Consider the following 19,695-nt stretch of genomic DNA (forward strand, 5'->3'; position numbering starts at 1 on the left):
TGACTCGTCACCTATTTTGACACATTTCAGTAGTTCTATATTATTGTTGACTTCACCTAGTGACTCCTAAGGAACTAGCAATTGCAGCTGGTTTGTTCGAAATTCAACATTTTTGGAACAAATTTTGCTTTGTCATATGTTTCACATCTAAAACACACATAAAAAAAATTAATGGCATGAGCCAACTGATACCCCAACATCAGACTTCTCTGATTTCAGTTTGGCAATCACTTATTTCATAATTTCATAGGTTGATGATGTGCTGGGATGTCCATGTTGCTTGTCATCAACATCTTTACAGCTTTTTCTAAATGATTATAATACTTGTAAACACCCTTGCTTTACTCATAGCACACTCACCAGAAGCAACATTGATCACTCACCAGAAGCAACATTGATCACTCCTGAAACAGTTGTATTTATTCCATTCTTACAGCAAAATTAATACAAATTCTATATTTATTTTGTATTTAAATAATTCAATCATCAATACTATCAGCTGATAATGCCTGGGAATATTTACCAAATGAACAATGAAATATGTGCAAATCTGACTAATACAAAATGCAAAATTTATATTACTGTTTCAACACACTTCGTATAATTTGCTCCGGTTATTGAGTAGTCTGTACTTCTGTTTGACTGCAGCATTTTAGCACTGTGTGTGTGTGTGTGTGTGTGTGTGTGTGTGGGGGGGTGGGGGGGGGAGGGGGGGGGGAGGGAGGGGGGGAGGCGGGGTGACTTAAATGAGTTCACTTGAGTGGAGTCTGCAGGTTGGTTATAGCACAGAACCTGTAAAAAGTGAGACATGAATTTACCTTACAAAACAGTACTGACTAAGTGGGTCAAACTGTTTTATGTAAACAGAAACAACCTGCTAAAATGTGTATTTGTTTGTTGATAACGTACAACACTCCTGCACCATGCCTCATCCCTGTACAACAATATAATTTCCTAACAACCAACAATTTTTTAAAAATAATTTCATGCTGTCTTAGCTGAAATTCTGATTATATATATATCACAGTACTCTTTTGTCCTTAGGCCACTTTCAAGTACCTAGAACAGAAGCATTATACATTGGATGCATTAGTATCATTTACGTATTTAACATACGAACAAGTTATATCCCAAGATATACTAGGAGGATTATAACTAACTTTATGGACAATTCTTTAATGGTATATTAGGCCATCTATGTCTGTTCCTATGACTGCATGTAACAGTTATAAAATAAATTAGATTTTTTTTGCAAGCATGTTACTTTTGAACAGCTGTTGCAAAGCTCTTACATTTAATGTCTATGTTTTTAATGAACTTCAACTAGGAAGATTATAATTTTATAGAAACTTTTTGATCAAACTATATTGTTTTTTTTTTCTCAATCATATTTAATCATCATCGCTGGTGTAAATATGACTGCATAACTAAAGTAAAACTATTCCTAATTTATTTTATGACAATTACATTAGTCATAGGAGCAAAGATGTACATTGCATAATGCATCATTAATGAATCTTCCATAAAATAAAGTTATAATCCTTCTAGTATATTTTGGGATATGACTTGTTACTATGTTAAATACATAACCGATACTTAAGTATCCAATGTATAATGCTTCCATTTCAGATACTTTACAAAGGCTTTAAGTTGAAATTGTCCAACTGTACATCAAATAAAGATTATGACAGCATGAAATCATTTAAAAAATTCTTGACAGCAGCAAACCCCATCACAATATAGATTACAAATAAACAAATTCCTCTAACCCACTACTAAAATCATAGGGCAGTTACTAATCATGGCAACAAATGCATTACTATAGGAATCAATACTAAGAACTAACTAATCAAAGTTATTGCCGTCTTAAATAAGAGCATTTTTTCAGCATGTAGCAATGTATGAGGCTGTTATTTAATGCACAGTAATTGTCAGGCTGCACATGCTAAAATCAATGTTTTAATCAACATTAACCCCAGCATCACCACTTTGTATGGGTTGGGAGGTGGGACTTCTTGTTTATACCAACCTTTTGGAAATATTGCAATCTAGTAATGTACTTCATATTTTAATACTGCAAAAAAAACTAAAGAATTCTAACCAATTCTACAATTGTTTTAAACTTTTAAGTTGAACTTTATAAAACCTGAAGTGGTCATAGTCTACCCTTTTGTAGTATATACAACTTTTCACAACAGATGCCTTATTCAATAAATAAATGCGTTGTGGTAATATATGATACCTAACCATCAAGTTTCTGTGAGCACAGCAACAGTAAACATTATTAAGGTCCAGCACTTCCTGAAAGTTTGTTTATACTATTACCTTAAGCCACACTAGGTGACAGCAACTTTCTGGCAAATCAAAACTCCAGACCAAGACTTGAACTCTGGATCTTTGCCTTTAGCAACAAGTGCTCTACTAGTCTAGTAGAATTAGCATTCAAATCGGAAAAAATTGCTACAAAAGGTTTTATTGTTTTAATGGCTTCATTTGTGTCCCAGTATCACTACCCTAGGTTTTCCCCCTCAGCAGAGTTGTGGAAAAGGGGGGTGGGGGCAAAAGTGTACCCGAAAGAGGGGTATGTTTTCAGTTCTGTGATTATATCTCGTAAATGACTCAATATCGAAAACATAGTGGAATTAAAAATTGTAAGATATGAAATTCTGCATTGAATGAGACCATCCGCATATTTTTTGGACCACCCGTTTCCATTCTAGTGCTCTTCAAAATTTGACAAATTTTACATTTTCTGTTTTTTGGTAATATCGTTGAAACTAACCCACCTATCAATAATATTTTCCATAAAAATGATATGGAGAGAGAAATTCTGCATTTAATGAAACCAAAAGTGAATTTATTGGACACCCATTTGTGTGCAGCTCCTCATCATTAAAGTTGGACCATTTCTTATCAATGAAGACAATTTCAAATGTAATTCTTTAGTAATTCTTATGTACACCCTCTTAAATACAGAACTACAGCAACCCATTGTCTCGTACTTATTAAATATAGTAATAGAATAAAATAATTTTGTAAAATTTGAAAAATAATATTAAAAATGCTTTTCATATCTCGAGGGTTAAGAACTGAGACCTCTTACCTGAGATGTCAGAAAAAGTCCTGGCTCAAAAAACTTAAGTGAAAAAAAAAATTGTTATAACAAAATGATGCAAAAAAGACAATGCACAACCTGAGAGTAATAAATGATTATGCTCTAAATAAAAAAAATCAAAGCAATCAAAATTTTTAATAAAAGTTATGTTTTTAGCTCCCCTGTAAAATTTTGTCTTTTGTCAGATACGTGGTTGTTATATTTCGTAATTACAAAATTTTACATAAATGTACAGGACGAAAAGGGCAAAAGTATGTATGTACACAAATTTCACATATGTCTAAGTTTGACTGTCATTGCACCACTTGACTCCTCAAAGTCCGTAATTTCCGAGTCCTCCAAGTCAGTAATTTTTGTCCCCTTGCAGTTGACACAAATTAATGAGCACTTAATACCAGCCTTCCGACACCCACAACTACCTGCACAGCCCCCTTGTTGCATTTGCAGGAAACTGGTGAGAGAAGATACTGTGGAGTTGGTTCTTTGGAGGTAGGAACGGGGCCAAGACCAAACTCTGAAGCCTGCCATCCCCAGAGGAGCAGATCCATCTAGCATCCTATCCACATTTGTGCTTTTAAGTAGGTCCTCAAGCAATGCTGGCGAACTGCTTCTGACAGTAGTGGTAGGGATGCTAGGGTGAATCTGGATTTCACAATCGCTTCGGAAAACAGGTCTAATGAGGGTTGTTAAAAACCAGAGGCCAGCTTCGACATGAGCTTCAGCTTGAGTGTTATGCTCTAAAAAAGGTTTGATATCTTCCAGAAGACATTTATTTTTGACCACCTTCTTCTTGCCTTGACCGAAGATCGCTGAAGTTGTTTCACATCCACTTATGGCATGGAGAAATATGAGTGGCCTTCTGAGGTTTGCCAGTTTGAAACTGCTGGAACCAAATACTTGTGATGAGGTCTTTCCTCTTCCAGGTTTCAAGAAATATATATTTGCTGATGGTGTAGCTAGGGCATTGAGCATGATGAGAAGGTCCATATCCTCACCAACAACCACAACCTTCTAATGTTCCTGTGATACTTCAAGTGCTGTAGCAAAAATTAGGTGGTCTGAGTATTCATTAGCTTGCTTTACTTAGAAGCCTTCATCTCAAGCCTCGAAATAAGCAAGCTAATGAGTAATGCTTTATTTCTGTCATAGGGCCTCTATGGGTTGAACGGTTATAGAACTTTAAAGATGATGCAACTCTTCATATGCAGTGTATGTATTGATATGCAAGAACATGGTGATCTTTCTTACGGTAGCAGTGACTATGGCACAAGGGCGGCGAGGTGATGCGTAAATGTGTCAGAGGTGGCCCGAGGAAAACGCATCATAGCGTGGGTGCGAGGCACAGAGGCACGTTGTCGTCGCGGCACGTCGCACGTTGCAGCCACGCGAAACACCGGCACTTATCGCTGTGTGGCATGTCGTTCTCTATGGGTAAATAACTGCGTCGTTTGGTGTGCGTCCACCCCGGAAGAAAAGTGGGAACTGGCGAGACCCAGCCAGGAAAAGCTTTTACTTGGGCCACAGGTGTCTTTTTGTCCGCGGGTGGCGCCAGGCGCCACTAGAGAGCAATAAACTGTGTCACCTATTGGGCGGACGCAGGATGCTGCCACCTGGTAACTGCACACTTACATTATGTACAATATTCTAGTAAAGCAAAAGCTGCTCTTCCAAATGGTGCATTTTAAATTAAAATCAGAGGTGCCTATTTTGTTTCTTATATTTGCCTCCAAATTTGCTCAAATGTAGGGTTCCGATTTTTTGAAGGTAACTTTCTGGACGATTACCTTAGGAATTACAGAAGATACACTTTTGTCATTATTACAATGGCTTGCCAGGCAGAACATATACACAAAGGCAGAATAACAAGGTGCAAAAAGGCTTTGCCGTTTAATAAGGGACTGTCAAAATTGACCTTAAATTTCTTGTCTCTGAAGTTACCCATGACTGAACAATTTTTTAAAACTTTTTTTTTCAATCTTTACTCATAAGAAGAATGCTGAAGATTAGATGGGAAGATCACATAACTAATGAGGAGGTATTGAATAGGATTGGGGAGAAGAGAAGTTTGTGACAACTTGACTAAAAGATGGTATTGATTGGTAGGACATGTTTTGAGGCATCAAGGGATCACCAATTTAGTATTTGAGGGCAGCATGGAGAGTAAAAATCGTAGAGGGAGTCCAAGAGATGAATACACTAAGCAGATTCAGAAGGATGTAGGCTGCAGTAGGTACTGGGTGATGAAGAAGCTTGCACAGGATGGAGTAACATGGAGAGCTGCATCAAACCAGTCTCAGAACTGAAGACCACAACACTCAAGATAATGTTTTTTGAGTTCTCTGCATAAAACTGATCTAGAGACCTAGATTTGTAAATGTGAAGTACCTTACATGCACAGCAATGAAACTTAGCCATACAGAAACGGGTGGTCCACTTTTGGTCTCATCAAACACAGAATTTATTCCTCTATATCTATCGTATGAACTACTTTATTGATAGATGGGTTAGTTTCAATGATATTACCAAAAAACCGGTGTTAAAACGAAAATTTTTCCATGAACATGTAAAATTGGTCCAATTTTGAAGAGCACTAGTATGGAAACGTGTGGTCCAAAAAATATGCAGATGTTCCCATTCAATGCAGAATTTCATGCCCTACAATTTTTAATTCCATTATGTTTACGATATTGTGAGACATTTAAAAGATACAATCACAAAACTGAAAAAATACCCCTTTTTCGGGTACATTTTTGCCCCCCACCATTTTTCCACAACTCCGCCGAGGTGGAAAACCTAGGATGTCATATTGGGCCACAAATGAAGCCATTAAAACAATAAAACCTTTTGTAGCAATTATTTCCGATTTGTCTAATTTTTAGATTTAACACTACTGGGCTATATTGGCTGACCTACCCAAGCATGACTCACAACACATTGTCACAGCTTTAACTTGGGACAGTAAGAGACAAGATACTGGCAGAAGTACATCTGTGAGGACAGATCGTGCTTCAGTAGCCCAGTCTGTAGAGCACTTGCCCACAAAAGGCAAAGGTCCTGAGTTTGAGTCTGTCTGCCACACAGTTTTAATCTGCCAGGAAGTGTCATACCAGCACACACACTGCTGCACAGTGAAAATTTCGTTTCTATAGGTAACAGCAATTTACTAAAAGATTTTATCACAGACATGAAATGAATGCAGGGATCATTTCAATACAAATATTCAACTAAGAACTACAAGGTACCCCACTATATTTTTTAAACTCATGTGGACATAGCACCAATAAATGGTTACACATTATTTCTACACAAACGTCCCAGACTGAAATAAAGTATAAAAGGTGACGACTTTCTTCAAAAGATGAAACACATATTGAAGAAAGAGCTACAAATATTTGAGGACTCCATGAGTCTGAGGTTTCAGCCATGGAAGGCACTCAGAAGGAAAACAAGCAGTACTTCAGTAAACAAGACATTTATGGAGGTGAAGGTGTATGCCATTTGTGTACTACTGAAAGTTAGTCAAAAGCAGCAAAGTACAATGAACAAAAGAACAACAATCTGTGACAACTTTAAGAGATATATGTGTGGTAAACAAGGAAACTGTTGTATGTTCCAAGTGGGAGGTAACTCTAAAGACTGATTTATATTTTTTTTCATAAAATATGTTGCGTAAACATCACCTATAATATTTGCAATATTTTTTTCATTGTATTGACATTTTCTTCACTTTTACTAACAAACAACTGAAGATAATGAGAGTAAACAAACAAATGACTCCGCACATGAAAAATACAATATCTGTGTGTAAAAAGTGCTAAAAGACATTTGTGGGTTCTGGACCCTACTTACATATCAGTCTCTTTAAATATCTTTTTGTTAAATGTCAACATAAATTGACAAAATTTGTATTTTTATGGCGGAGATAAGTGTCAAGCATGCAAATTACAACAAATGTTATTTCCAAAACCCCTATCTGGTGCACGCAGACAAAAAGCTACTTGGACGGACACTTCACTTCTAAAGTAGAAACATTGGAATTACATTACCCGAGAAACTACATCTCAAGTATCCAGTATGTAATTAGGGGCATAACTTCATAAGTTCCCTTTCTCAAGCTAGTTGAGGTCTCAGAGTTAATAGGCTGGGTTTGAAGTATTTGATTTACATTATGCAATTTACTGCAAATAATTTATTAATACAGGGAATATAAAGCTATTTACTATAAACCAGTAATTGATGTTCACAGTAACATAACCAGAACATTTTATCTATGCTAAATAATATGGAGACTAAATAATAGGTGATGCTAATGTTTTAGCATTATAACCACTGCCACACATTACAAAAGTAACAATATTATACAGTCATACTTACAGGACATATATCTCTGAATTCACATGGTCGGCTCACAGAGAGCTCATTCTGTTTCCCCACGCCGCTGCCCTCTGTGCTGATTGGAGACACACTACATGCGGCATGGGGGGCATCAGGACCACCACTGAGGCCCGGCTCCCAGCGTCACACAAAATCGTTGGCATGGCTCCTCCATAGACTCACTGCAAATGCATGTATAATATATAACTATGGACTCAAAACTGAAAGGTTAAACATTTCATCACGCACGCACACAAATGCCTATATAATTTGTGGACCATATAACATGCTGTGAGATGGAGTAGAAGGGCAAGAGTTTTCCACCATCAGTAGTACTCCACTGCAATTAAGAGACTCACTTGCTCAAAAGTGGCACTCTGGGATGCACTCTGTGAGAGCCTATCTCAATGATTACGCAATCACTTATCTCTGCCCGCACACCAACACGAGCACTGCTAAACAGACCTCAGCACTTGTCCGGGATAACACACATGTGCCGGACTTAGAAAACTGTGGCATCAGCCACTAACCGGACGAGGGTACATCGAGAACTGGAGGTTCAAGGATGCAACAGTTTTTCCTATACGAAATGATTTTGGTAAGAAGGCGTCAGTCTTCGTGCAGCTGCTCTAGTAACAACATTGCACTGCTCCCACAGAACATGCTAAATCTGTAATTGGAATCATGAAAATGCTATTTCTAAAGAGAGAGTGACTATTTATTAAGTACAATGGGTGATTTTCCTGAGGGCATGCAGCGTTACTGTATGGTTAAATGATGATGGCGTCCTCTTGGGTAAAATAGTCCCCCATTCTGATCTCCAGGCAGGGACTACTCAGCAGGACATTGTTATCAGGAGAAAGAAAAGTGGCGTTCTAAGGGTCGGAGTGTGGAATGTCAGATCCCTTAATCGAGTGGGTAGGTTAGAAAATTTAAAGAGGGAAATGGATAGGTTAAATTTACATATAGTGGGGATTAGTGAAGTTCGGTGGATGGAGGAACAAGACTTCTGGTTAGGTAACTACAGGGTTATAAACACAAAATCAAATAGGGGTAATGCAGGAGTAGGTTTAATACTGAATAAAAAAATAGGAATGCGGGTAAGCTACTACAAACAGCATAGTGAACGTATTATTGTGGCCAAGACAGATACAAAGCCAACACCTACCACAGTTTATATGCCGACTAGCTCCGCAGATGACAAAGAGATTTATGAAATGTATGACAAGATAAAAAGGTATTCAGATAGTGAAGGGAGAGAAGGAAATGTAGTAGGTGAATATGGAATGGGGGTAAGGAATGAAAAAGGAAGCCGCCTGGTAGAATTTTGCACAGAGCATAACTTAATCATAGCTAACAATTGGTTCAAGAATCATAAAAGAAGGTTGTACACGTGGAAGAAGCCTGGAGATACTGGAAGGTATCAGATAGATTATATAATGGTAGGACAGATTTAGGAACCAGGTTTTAAATCTTAAGACATTTCCAGAGGCAGCACAATTTATTGGTTATGAACTGTAGATTAAAACTAAAGAAACTGCAAAAAGGTGGGAATTTAATAAGATGGGCCTCGATAAACTGACAGAACCAGAGGTTGTAGAGTGTTTCAGGGAGAGCATTAGGGAACGATTGAGAAGAATGGGGGAAAGAAATACAGAAGAGAAATAAGAAGAAGAGTGGGTAGCTTTGAGAGATAAAATAGTGAAGGCAGCAGAGGATCAAGTAGGTAAAAAGTCTAGTGCTAATAAAAATCCTTGGGTAACAGAAGAGATACTGAAGTTAATTGAGGAAAGGAGAAAATACAAAAATGCAGTAAATGAAGCAGGCAAAAAGGAATACAAACGTCTCAAAAATGAGATCGACAGGAAGTGCAAAATGGCTAAGCAGGCATGGCTAGAGGACAAAAATAAGGATGTAGAGGCTTATCTCACTAGGGTAAGATGGATAATGCTTACAGGAAAACTAAAGGGACCTTTGGAGAAAAGAGAACCACTCGTATGAGAATCAAGAGCTCAGATGGAAACCCAGTTCTAAGCAAAGAAGGGAAAGCTGAAAGGAGTATATAGAGTGTCTTTACAATGGCGATATTCTTGAGGACAATATTATGGAAATGGAAGAGGATGTAGATGAAGATGAAATGGGAGATATGATACTGCGTGAAGAGTTTGACAGAGCACTGAAAGACCTAAGTCAAAACAACGCACCGGGAGTTGACAACATTCCATCAGAACTACTTGATAGCCTTGGGAGAGCCAGCCCTGACAAAACTCTGCCATCTGGTGAGCAAGATGTATGAGACAGGCGAAATACCCTCAGACTTCAAGAAGAATATAATAATTCCAATCCCAAAGAAAGCAGGGGTTGACAGATGTGAAAATTGCCGAACTATCAGTTTAATAAGCCACAGCTGCAAAATACTAGCACAACTTCTTTACAGATAAATGGAAAAACTGGTAGAAGCCAACCTTGGGGAAGATCAGTTTGGATTCCGTAGAAATAGTGGAACACGTGAAGCAATACTGACCCTACGACTTATCTTAGAAGCTAGATTAAGGAAAGGCAAACCTACATTTCTAGCATTTGTAGACCTAGAGAAAGCTTTTGACAATGTAGACTGGAATACTCTCTTTCAAATTCTGAAGGTGGCAGGGGTAAAATACAGGGAGCGAAAGGCTAGTAACAATTTGTACAGAAACCAGATGGCAGTTATAAGAGTCGAGGGACATGAAAGGAAAGCAGTGGTTGGGAAGGGAGTGAGACAGGGTTGTAGCCTATCCCCGGCGTTATTTAATCTGTATATTGAGCAAGCAGTAAAGGAAACAAAAGAAAAATTCAGGGTAGGTATTAAAATCCATGTAGAAGAAATAAAAACTTTGAGGTTCACTGATGACTTGGAAGAGCAGTTGAACAGAATGGACAATGTCTTGAAAGAAGGATGTAAGATTAACGCCAACAAAAGCAAAACGAGGATAATGGAATGTAGTCTAATTAAATCGGGTGATGTTGAGGGAATTAGATTAGGAAATGAGACAAAGTAGTAAAGGAGTTTTGCTATTTGGGGAGCAAAGTAACTGATGGTTGAAGTACAGAGGATATAAAATGTAGACTGGCAATGGCAAGGAAAGCGTTTCTGAAGAAGAGAAATTTGTTAACATCGAGTATAGATTTAAGTGTCAGGAAGCCATTTCTGAAAGTATTTGTATGGAGTGTAGCCCTGTATGGAAGTGAAACATGGACGATAAATAGTTTGGACAAGAAGAGAATAGAGGCTTTTGAAATGTGGTGCTACAGAAGAACGCTGAAGATTAGATGGGTAGATCACATAACTAATGAGGAGGTATTGAATGGAATTGGGGAGACGAGGAGTTTGTGGAACAACTTGACAAGAAGAAGGGACCAGTTGATACGACATGTTCTGAGGCATCAGGGGATCACAAATTTAGCATTGGAGGGCAGTGTGGAGGGTAAAAATCATGGAGGAAGACCAAGAGATGAATACAGTAAGCAGATTCAGAAGGATGTAGGTTGCAATAAGTACTGGGAGATGAAGCTTGCACAGGTTAGAGTAGCATGGAGAGCTGCATCAAACCAGTCTCAGGACTGAAGACCAGAACAACAATGGGTGTTACAGTTTGTCAATCTTAAGCACCACACAGACATTTCACAATCTGCAAGTACTGTAAAATTCCATATTGATTAACCCTCCCAATGAATATTTCCATTGGTCCTGGTGAGCTGCCATAAGAACAGCCACACAAATTATGTAGCAATGAACCCCAGTAAAGAAAAAGATCAGCGTTTAATGAATAAAAAGCTATTTGCAAACTGAAATTCAGTTATGAAATTTTTAACATTTTCAATGAGTTGCATTAAATTCCTAATAGAGAAAAGTCAGTAATTCACAACTGACTTAAATTTTATTTCCAGACACAGGTCATGTGATGTGACATCACAGGAAAGTTGGCATTATGTCCCAACCCCCAACTGATTGCACCATTGGTTGGTGATAACAGACGAAACAGCAAGGTCATCGATCTCTTGGACAAGAGTTCATTCATCTGGAGGTAGTGATGCCCCCAGGAATGTGCTCAGATGAGGAAAGTATGCAGCAGGGTAAAAGCAGGGCACTGAAGATAATACTGATGACAGAGCTCAAAAATGATTTAGGGAGAAATACAAGTATACATGCTGGATCAGTATCGCAGCTAGCCCAGACAAGGGGTCTCCCAGGGATTAGCCAAACCCAAGAGAATCGTTACTTGCATTTGACCCCAGCTAGCCTAATTAAGGGTGAAGACAGATCAGAGTAAGAGCTTCTAAGCAAGAGATTCAAAACAGTAAAAGTGAAAAACCTAAAAATGTGATGGACGTCCACTGGACCATCAGTAATTAAAAAAGATAAGAAAAATTAAATCACCACCAGCACTGTACATGCAAGTGGGTATGCCCTCCCACACCTGATCCATCAGAGGAGGAACGTATCCACTAACAGAGAGTGCTACCCCTTAAAAAAAAGCAAGGTGCAGCAGAAGAGGCAAACTGCCTAAACCCAATCAAAACAGAGGAAAGAAAGGATGACAGAAGCGGGAGGCTGGTTCAAGGGTACCCTGACTCAATCAATGGCAGGAACTCCCTGACTCCAATCACCCTGCACCAACCCCAAACATAGTCTAAATTATACTGAGAATGAAAAGCACTGTCACAGAGAAAATGGAGAACCAGTTCAATTGTCCATGAGTCATCTGCCAATACGAGTGACAAAGATTTCTGAAGACCATGCTTCACGTGGAGAGCTATTAGCAGGGGGCATTTCACCACAATACAAGATGCTGTAAATTAGGCTCCACTATGTAAAATAAAACTGTTGGTCAGCCTGGTATGGCCAATGTGGAGATGACATACAATGGTGGATTCTTTCCGGGAGGAATGGAAGGAAGAGTCCCACCCAGCTGTAGTCTCTTTGACAGCGCAGAGTTTATTAGAGGGGGGCAGTAGCTCACCAGATTATCCATCTCCTAGTAAGTAGAGGCTGTAGTTGCACACGAAAATCTGCTCCTAGGATTTTCATAATGAATTGGATGGGGAGTGGCTTAAGGGGAGGTGAGTAATCATGTCTCTAGCAAAATGGTTAGCCAGTTCATTCCCTAGGACACCCAAATGACTAGGGACCCAGAGAACGACAACCACGCAGACAATCTACGTTTAGAGAGGTCATGAATACCAGATATCACAGGATGACAAGAGTAAATACATCAATGGCCTGGAGGCTGCTCATCTAGTCACTACATATTAAAAAGCAGTCAAGGGAGGCATTTTAATAAAATGGGTAGCTCCGTTAATGGCCATCAGTTTCACCATAAAAACACAACATCCCCAGCAACAAATGGTGTTCCTAACCAGTGGGAAGTGTGAAAGCATGTCCTATCCATGTTTTGCAGCCATCAGTGTGAAAGACTGTAGCACCTAGATACTTATGAAGAGCTGAAAGGCCATGAGGGTGGCAATTTAGGTCCTTGAAATAGATCAGTCCTAATTCGTGGCCTGGGTACCAACCAAGAGGTGGTATGTGAGCAAACACGGGGGGTTCATTCTGAGCAGGATAGACAGAGGTCCTGGCAGAGGGTTGAGAGCATTCCTACTGGTAATAGCACCTGAAGACAGGTATCAGGGAGTCAATGCCCCTTATATGCAAAAAGGAAAGGCTGTGTCTGTTGTTGAGGCACTGACACAAAATGCAAGGGTGACCAGTGGCCTAACAGAGGTCACTAGCCCAATGATTGGTATGAGGTAGAGAGTGACACTCAGAGCCTGTTCTCTTGGACCCATGGAGAGCTAAGTGAAATACCAACTAACCCAGAACTGGTGGGATGAAAACTGCTAAAAAATGGTAGGAAACCTTAAAAAGCACAATCATGGAGGGTAAGTAAAACATGATGGCATCAGGCAGTGTTGTACACCTTATATAGGTAAAAAAAAAAAAAAAAAAAAAAAAAAAAAAAAAAAAAAAAAAAAAAAAAAAAAAGGTAAACTTAGAAGAAACCTGTCAGACAGCTGCTTCCAACCTCAGCAGAAGGTCAGATGTGCATCGACACTCCCGGAACTGAAAGGTCCTGAGAGTCGAGAACACAGAATAATCAGCAGGTTACTATCATTTCAAGCAGTTTGCAGAGCACATTGGTAAGGCTAATAGTTTAGTAGCTGTAAAGGGACATTGGGTTTTCATAAAATGTAAATTTTCACAGCCATAATTGTCACAATTAATAAAATATTCTGGGATATTATGCTGTCATCAAATGGATTTCACTTTAAAACCCAACGTCTCATCCCCATCCGTGGAGGACATTTTCAAGGAGGATTGTAGCTTTGTGGAATGTCCGATTCACACCACGGCTCGCTACTGACTGCAGCAAATTTGCTGCTCGTGCATTCAAAACATGTGACGATGTGCCACTGTGCAGAAGCAGAATTCTGCTGAAGTCGGTAGCTAGCCTGGATGTGAATTGGACATTCCACAAAGCTATGATCCCCCTTGTAAATGTCCTCCATAGATGGGGACAAAATGTCAAATTTTAAAGTCAAATCCATTCAACCATGGCATAATAGCTCAAAATATTTTATTCACTGGGATTTTGCTTGGCTTAAGGATTGTGACAATGATAGTATCTCGCCAGGGCAAAGGGAAGACAATGTCGAGCCAAATGTGGTTCAAGATCCTGAGTAAATGTAGCCTTTGACTAACAGTCAGGTGGTGGATGATCAATTAGGAATTGAATCAGGGTCTGGAACTGTATTGAAAGAGAAGGCAATAGCCTGAACTAGTTACCATCAAAAGGTTCATTGTTAGTTAGCTTGGCAGAGGTGAAACATAGGGGTATGCCAACTGTCATTTCTACAGTATAAAGATAGCCAGATAAGTACAAGTTGCCAATGCTGTCGCAAAGTGGGTCGCTAGATGTTCAGCAAGAACCGATACTTCAGTATGAAGATCACCCTGAAGGACAAGAACCGAGATTGTTGGTGGCCCAAGAGACAATGAGACACAAAAGACAATGGCAGCTGAGATGAATACAGGCACATTACCAAGCCAGAAACATAGCACTCCTCCTTACTGCAGTTGATCAGAAAGTGAACCAAAAGTGAACCTTAGTGTGAAGTATCTTAAAGGTGAAAAGGTTTGTCGGTGAAGAATGTCGTTTGAAACATTACAGAGCTCTTCAGTGATCATTAACTGCTACTGCAATGTCTCTGGCCTACCAATGCACCAGTCAATGGGGAGGGGGGGGGGGGGGGAGGATCACTTGTACAAAGGGGAATAGCAGTTCCAGCATTGTGGGTGACTGCATCAGAGACGTGTTGCGCAACCTTGTTCATGCAATCCAATAGGGGATGAATGTAACAGCAGAAGCATAAAATTGCCAGTCAGCTCTTCGAAGCAAGCAACACAGTAGTCTGCCCATGTGGCAGTGAATTGAAAAGATCTCCAGAAAGTGGTCACTGTCACCAAGATCATGTAGTGACCAATGTAACAAAGCCACAAGATTGGAAGAAGAGATGGTAGAGTCCATGGGCAGAAAGGTGCAATGAATAGCACTGAAATGGGTAAGAACACCACCACTGAGATAACAGATCATGATCAGGGTGTCCAGGTTAGGTGTGCAAGTATCAGTCGTGAATTTGGATCATTGTCTGTCACTGACTGGGATGGAACCACATCAAGGAGCATTGGTTTAGAGCCAGACTGTGTGGTGGGACCTGTCCCAATTCTCCTCCTCCTCTGGAGCTGGCCAATTAGAACAACCCTACCAGACAAAGTGGTACTCCCCATGGCAAGTTGAGCACAGTGACGTCCCCTAGTATGAGAAAAGAAGGTATTAATGTGATCAACTCAATGAAGTAAGTGGCTACCTGGAGGTAGATAAATGTTGCAAATGGTGATCACTGAGGTCATCTCCACCTGTACCGTTCTTGCTTCCAGTGTGGCACAGTGGGGAATCCACTCACTGGCATTGGTTTTGCAATTATGGCAGGTGACAATATCCATTACAGTTCCACTGAATGATCACATTATGGCTGACCAGGTTAGGTGTGATGGAGCCAGGAGTACCACTGCCTGTGACCAATGGGGGTGGAACCAAATCAGTAAGCATTGGTTCAGGATCCAACTGCATGGTGAGATCTGGAATCTCCACTGTTACCTGAGTAGCCTTGTCCAAATTCTCCTCCTCCTGCCTTTGGTGGGTGGTATTCTTGTGACAGCCTCTATGTGATGAACATAGGGACAGATGAAGAGTAGGCAGCCCTGGGAACCACAGGCTGCAACTTCAGTCATTAGGTGGTATTGGGCCTCTGAACTGTGGTTTTCCAGGGAGAGATGTCCCGAGAGAGTGCCCTGTCACGGTAAATGTCAGAGGAGGAAACCACTTCTCTGGTGGGATGAAGAAAGGGGTTCCTGGGGATGGTGCCATGAGAAACAGATGAGAGAATAAATAACTGGTTTGGAAAAAAATTGTGACAGTTGGGGGATTTTTTCATGCCTCAGTATATGATAGGCTGTCAACATATTTATATTCTGTACTTTCTTTTCTATTTCATAGACTGGGCCAACTGTTGAATGGAGTATCGTGCTCCATGCAGTTGACATAAGGTAGTTGTTCACAAGGACTGCCTTCAGGGCGTGATTGTCTGCAGCTGCCACACTTTGGGTCCACTGTGCAGTGGGACGACATGACCAAAACATAAGCATTATAAGCACCTCATCAGTGGTGGGGGCATAACGGTTTACATCCTACCTGTTTCCAGGACAGTCACTTCAAAGGCTAAGAAAGGCACCTGCATCTATTTGATTATCCTTGGGACCTTTTTGGGTGCACTGGACAAAATGTAAAACTCACCACTCCAGATTAGTCTGTAGCTCCACATCTGGAGTGCAAAGTTTCTGTGGAAGTGGATTCCCCACGACATGTTGAAAGTTGTGTGTGGCACAATGGTCACTGGCATGTTACCCAGACATTCACATACCTGGATAGCTATAGACTGTGCTGTAGAGGCAGCTTTAATCAATACTGATCAACTGTGCATTTTCCCAAATTTATCTTCTATAATGGCATGCTAAAAGTAACCCCATAAATTTGAGTACATACTTAGTATTGGCGAAATTGTTTTGATCCCCATCATCTGGCTTGTCCCACTTTCTACATGGTAGCCAGTGTACGGAAAGCATAGGACTGTAACTGTCTGCACTGAACATTTGATTCCTGCCAGAAGAGACAGCCGGATCTCACTGCTTACTTCCATCAAGTGCTCTCTCCACAGGTGCCATCTGGCATTGACTGCTGTTGTAGGAAGTCCTGATGTCCTAGAAAAACAGGCGTCTTCTTATTGACACTATGGGGAGATAGCAACTCAGGTATCAACAGTGTGATTCCAGTGTTGTCAGGGGACTCAACTGAAAGGGTACTGAATGACCCCATCACGTCATATACAAGAGTCCTATATTCACACTGTGTGCAGATGATTTTTAACACAGCATGCAATAAGCTCTATTTAAGGTGTTCCTTCCCAGTCAGTCCACATAATAGAAAAAAATCTGGAAATGAAGGTCAAACCCAGAAGGGAACCAAAAATTACTTCAGGCGAAAGTTGATGTAAAGAAAATGAATGAATATTCCAAGACACCAAAGCAGAACCTAGGGAATAGCCAGGTTGACATCATCAAAGGCTGCCACCATGAGGAAGAGAGAGAGGGATGATAGATGTGAGACTGCAGCACATGAAAGCAAATGGGTGCTGCAGTAGCTTGGGGGGCCCAGCATTCATCACACACACGCAAACAAAGTCTCGAGTCCTCTGAGGGGAATCACACTGCATTCCCTATCAAAGTGTTGAGTTCTACACCAAAGCTTTGTGAAGTTAGGGTCATAAGAGAAGAAAGCTTAAGATTTAGCAGAAGCTAACAATTAGTCACGATGTTCAGGACAATTGTAACATTTAAACTCTGAATGGCAAAGAAATACGACATATACTGAAAAATAAGCAGACATTCCTGAACACAAACTGATGGTCCTATTCTATTACGAAGAGAACATTTGTGCTTCATCATTCAAAGGGGTAACACACCTTCAGTTTAACTGAGCAGATGTGTGTACAAGTCAAAATCTGTACAGGTATTTCAACTGAAGATGTGTACGCTACATTCAGTTTTCTCAATTCTGGCACTTCATGCAGTATTCTTCACAAAGTGATACAGGGAAAAGAAAAAGGGACAACTGCAGAGTGAGTGTGTGTGGGCACGCACAGATTAAAACTGTGTCAGATAGAGATTCAAATCTAGGATCTTTGCCTTTCACAGGCAAGTGCTCTACTAACTGACCTATTCAAGCACGACTCTTTACCCACACTCACAGCCCTGCTTGCAGCAGAAAGTCTCGTAATTTCCAAACTTCACGGAAATTCTACTACAGAGCCTGCATGCCTAGTACCCTTGGAAGAAAGGATAATGCAGACATGGCTTAGTCACAGCCTAGGGGATCCACTGCAGAATGAAAATTCATTCAAACTTTTGTGGAGTTTGGATGGTAGAAGATAAGGTACTGGCAGAAAAGGGCTGCGAGAGCAGATGGTACATTCAGTAGAGCACTTGCCTGCAAAAAGTGAAGGTCCCAGGTTCAAGTCCCTGTCCCACACAGTTTTAATTTTTCAGGAAGTTCCAAATTTAAAGCTGCTTACTTTACGGATTACACCATCACGAGTCACATCAGGCCCACAGAGATAATGATGGCCGATGTTTCATGCACAAGCAGACAGCTTACCTGAAATACACAGTTCCTCTCCTAATATTAAAGTGTCACTCAAACATCTCACATAATAAGCTGCACAGTTAAACTGAAGGTATGTAGGCCCCTAAAGGAGTTAGAAAGCATCTTCTTACTAACAAAATGGCTTCATGAAATAAGAAGTGGAAACATTCCCATACGCAGACACTTGTTACAACAAAGCCCAGGAAATCACCCTGAAGCTTCAGATGAAAGATTTAAGTTTACCTAATGGGTGTCAAGTATGCTTAGAAAGACTACCACCATATAACATTTCATCTCAAACTGTAAATCGAAAAAGGAGGCAGTAAATTTGGAATGTATTCAACCTTGGAAGACAAAATATTTTGCCACAGCTGATAACAGACATTAGCACAGAAACATTTTCAGTGCTTATGGAACTGTGGTCTTCTATAATTTATTTTCCTCAGAAACATAAGTCTATTCTGTTCAGTGGGGAATGTCACTTAGGCTAACAAGGAATGAGGGCCCTGCTGTTTGCCAAAAGAGACAGCAAGGGAGAAATTTAAACTTGCAGGAGATAAAACTAACACTAATGTGCACCTATTACTTTATTAGCAATGTCTGGATGACTGCTGAAATTTGTCCGCAGTTTTTCAAGAGTTTAGACACTAAGATAAGTGCACCCTGTTGCCATGCATACCCAAAGGAAATTATATTCTTCGGGTATGTTTGTGTTCCTTCCTGATAAGTTTACACTTACATGCAGTCTCTAGACCCAGGCATAATTCATCATGTGAAAGCTAAATATAGAATGCCAGTTTTGGATAAGTCAATTTCATCCCTCAGAAGGAAGAACATTATGAGAATGAATATTTCACAGGCTGTTGACATGTTTCTGTCTGCCTGTTACACAGATTGTGTTGAGCCCTGCTAGCTATGGGTCAGTATAAGTTGCTGCAGAACACAAGCAAGATGATTTCCCTTAATGTTTTAACATATTACAGCAAATGCGATATTTCAGTACATAGTTGTGATGAAATAAAGACTTTTGCACAGCTGATAGATGTGAGCGACATAATATGTTTAATAAAGAACTAAGCAGAGCTGGTAGAAGGTACAGAAGATGATTCGTTTCCACTAAGTTCTGCTGCAGCTATTGTTCCTCATTCAGAATCTATTCTTGCCAATACCAAGCAGCTAGTGTTACACACAGGAGAAGCAAACTAAAGTTACTCACTTTTTAATTAAAAAACTAAATGATAATACGTAAAGATTTTCTTGTTGGTATAATCACAATTATCTACACTATTAGCTGAATTAAACAGCTTTTGAACAAACAATTTATTCTTCTTGATGATGCATTTAAACAGAAATTCCACTTGATTTCACATGACTTCAGAATAAAGCCTATTGAGTTGTGGAAAATTATGT

At 39.9% G+C, this 19,695-nt stretch overlaps 1 protein-coding gene across 1 annotated transcript in view; it reads right to left on the bottom strand.

The window, feature by feature from the left end:
* Positions 1-8,008, bottom strand: part of LOC124722629 (ornithine decarboxylase antizyme 2) — a 41,647-nt gene extending 33,639 nt beyond the window's left edge. Inside the window, exons 1-3 of the mRNA XM_047247763.1 lie at positions 7,931-8,008; positions 7,739-7,829; positions 7,490-7,635 (exon numbers count right to left, since the gene is read on the bottom strand). Coding sequence (XP_047103719.1) covers positions 7,490-7,635; positions 7,739-7,829; positions 7,931-8,008 — 315 coding nt within the window. The remainder of the gene's footprint in view (positions 1-7,489; positions 7,636-7,738; positions 7,830-7,930) is intronic.
* Positions 8,009-19,695: the final 11,687 nt, after the last annotated feature.

The sequence above is a fragment of the Schistocerca piceifrons genome, chromosome X (assembly GCF_021461385.2).
Source record: "Schistocerca piceifrons isolate TAMUIC-IGC-003096 chromosome X, iqSchPice1.1, whole genome shotgun sequence".
Lineage (NCBI taxonomy): Eukaryota > Metazoa > Arthropoda > Insecta > Orthoptera > Acrididae > Schistocerca > Schistocerca piceifrons.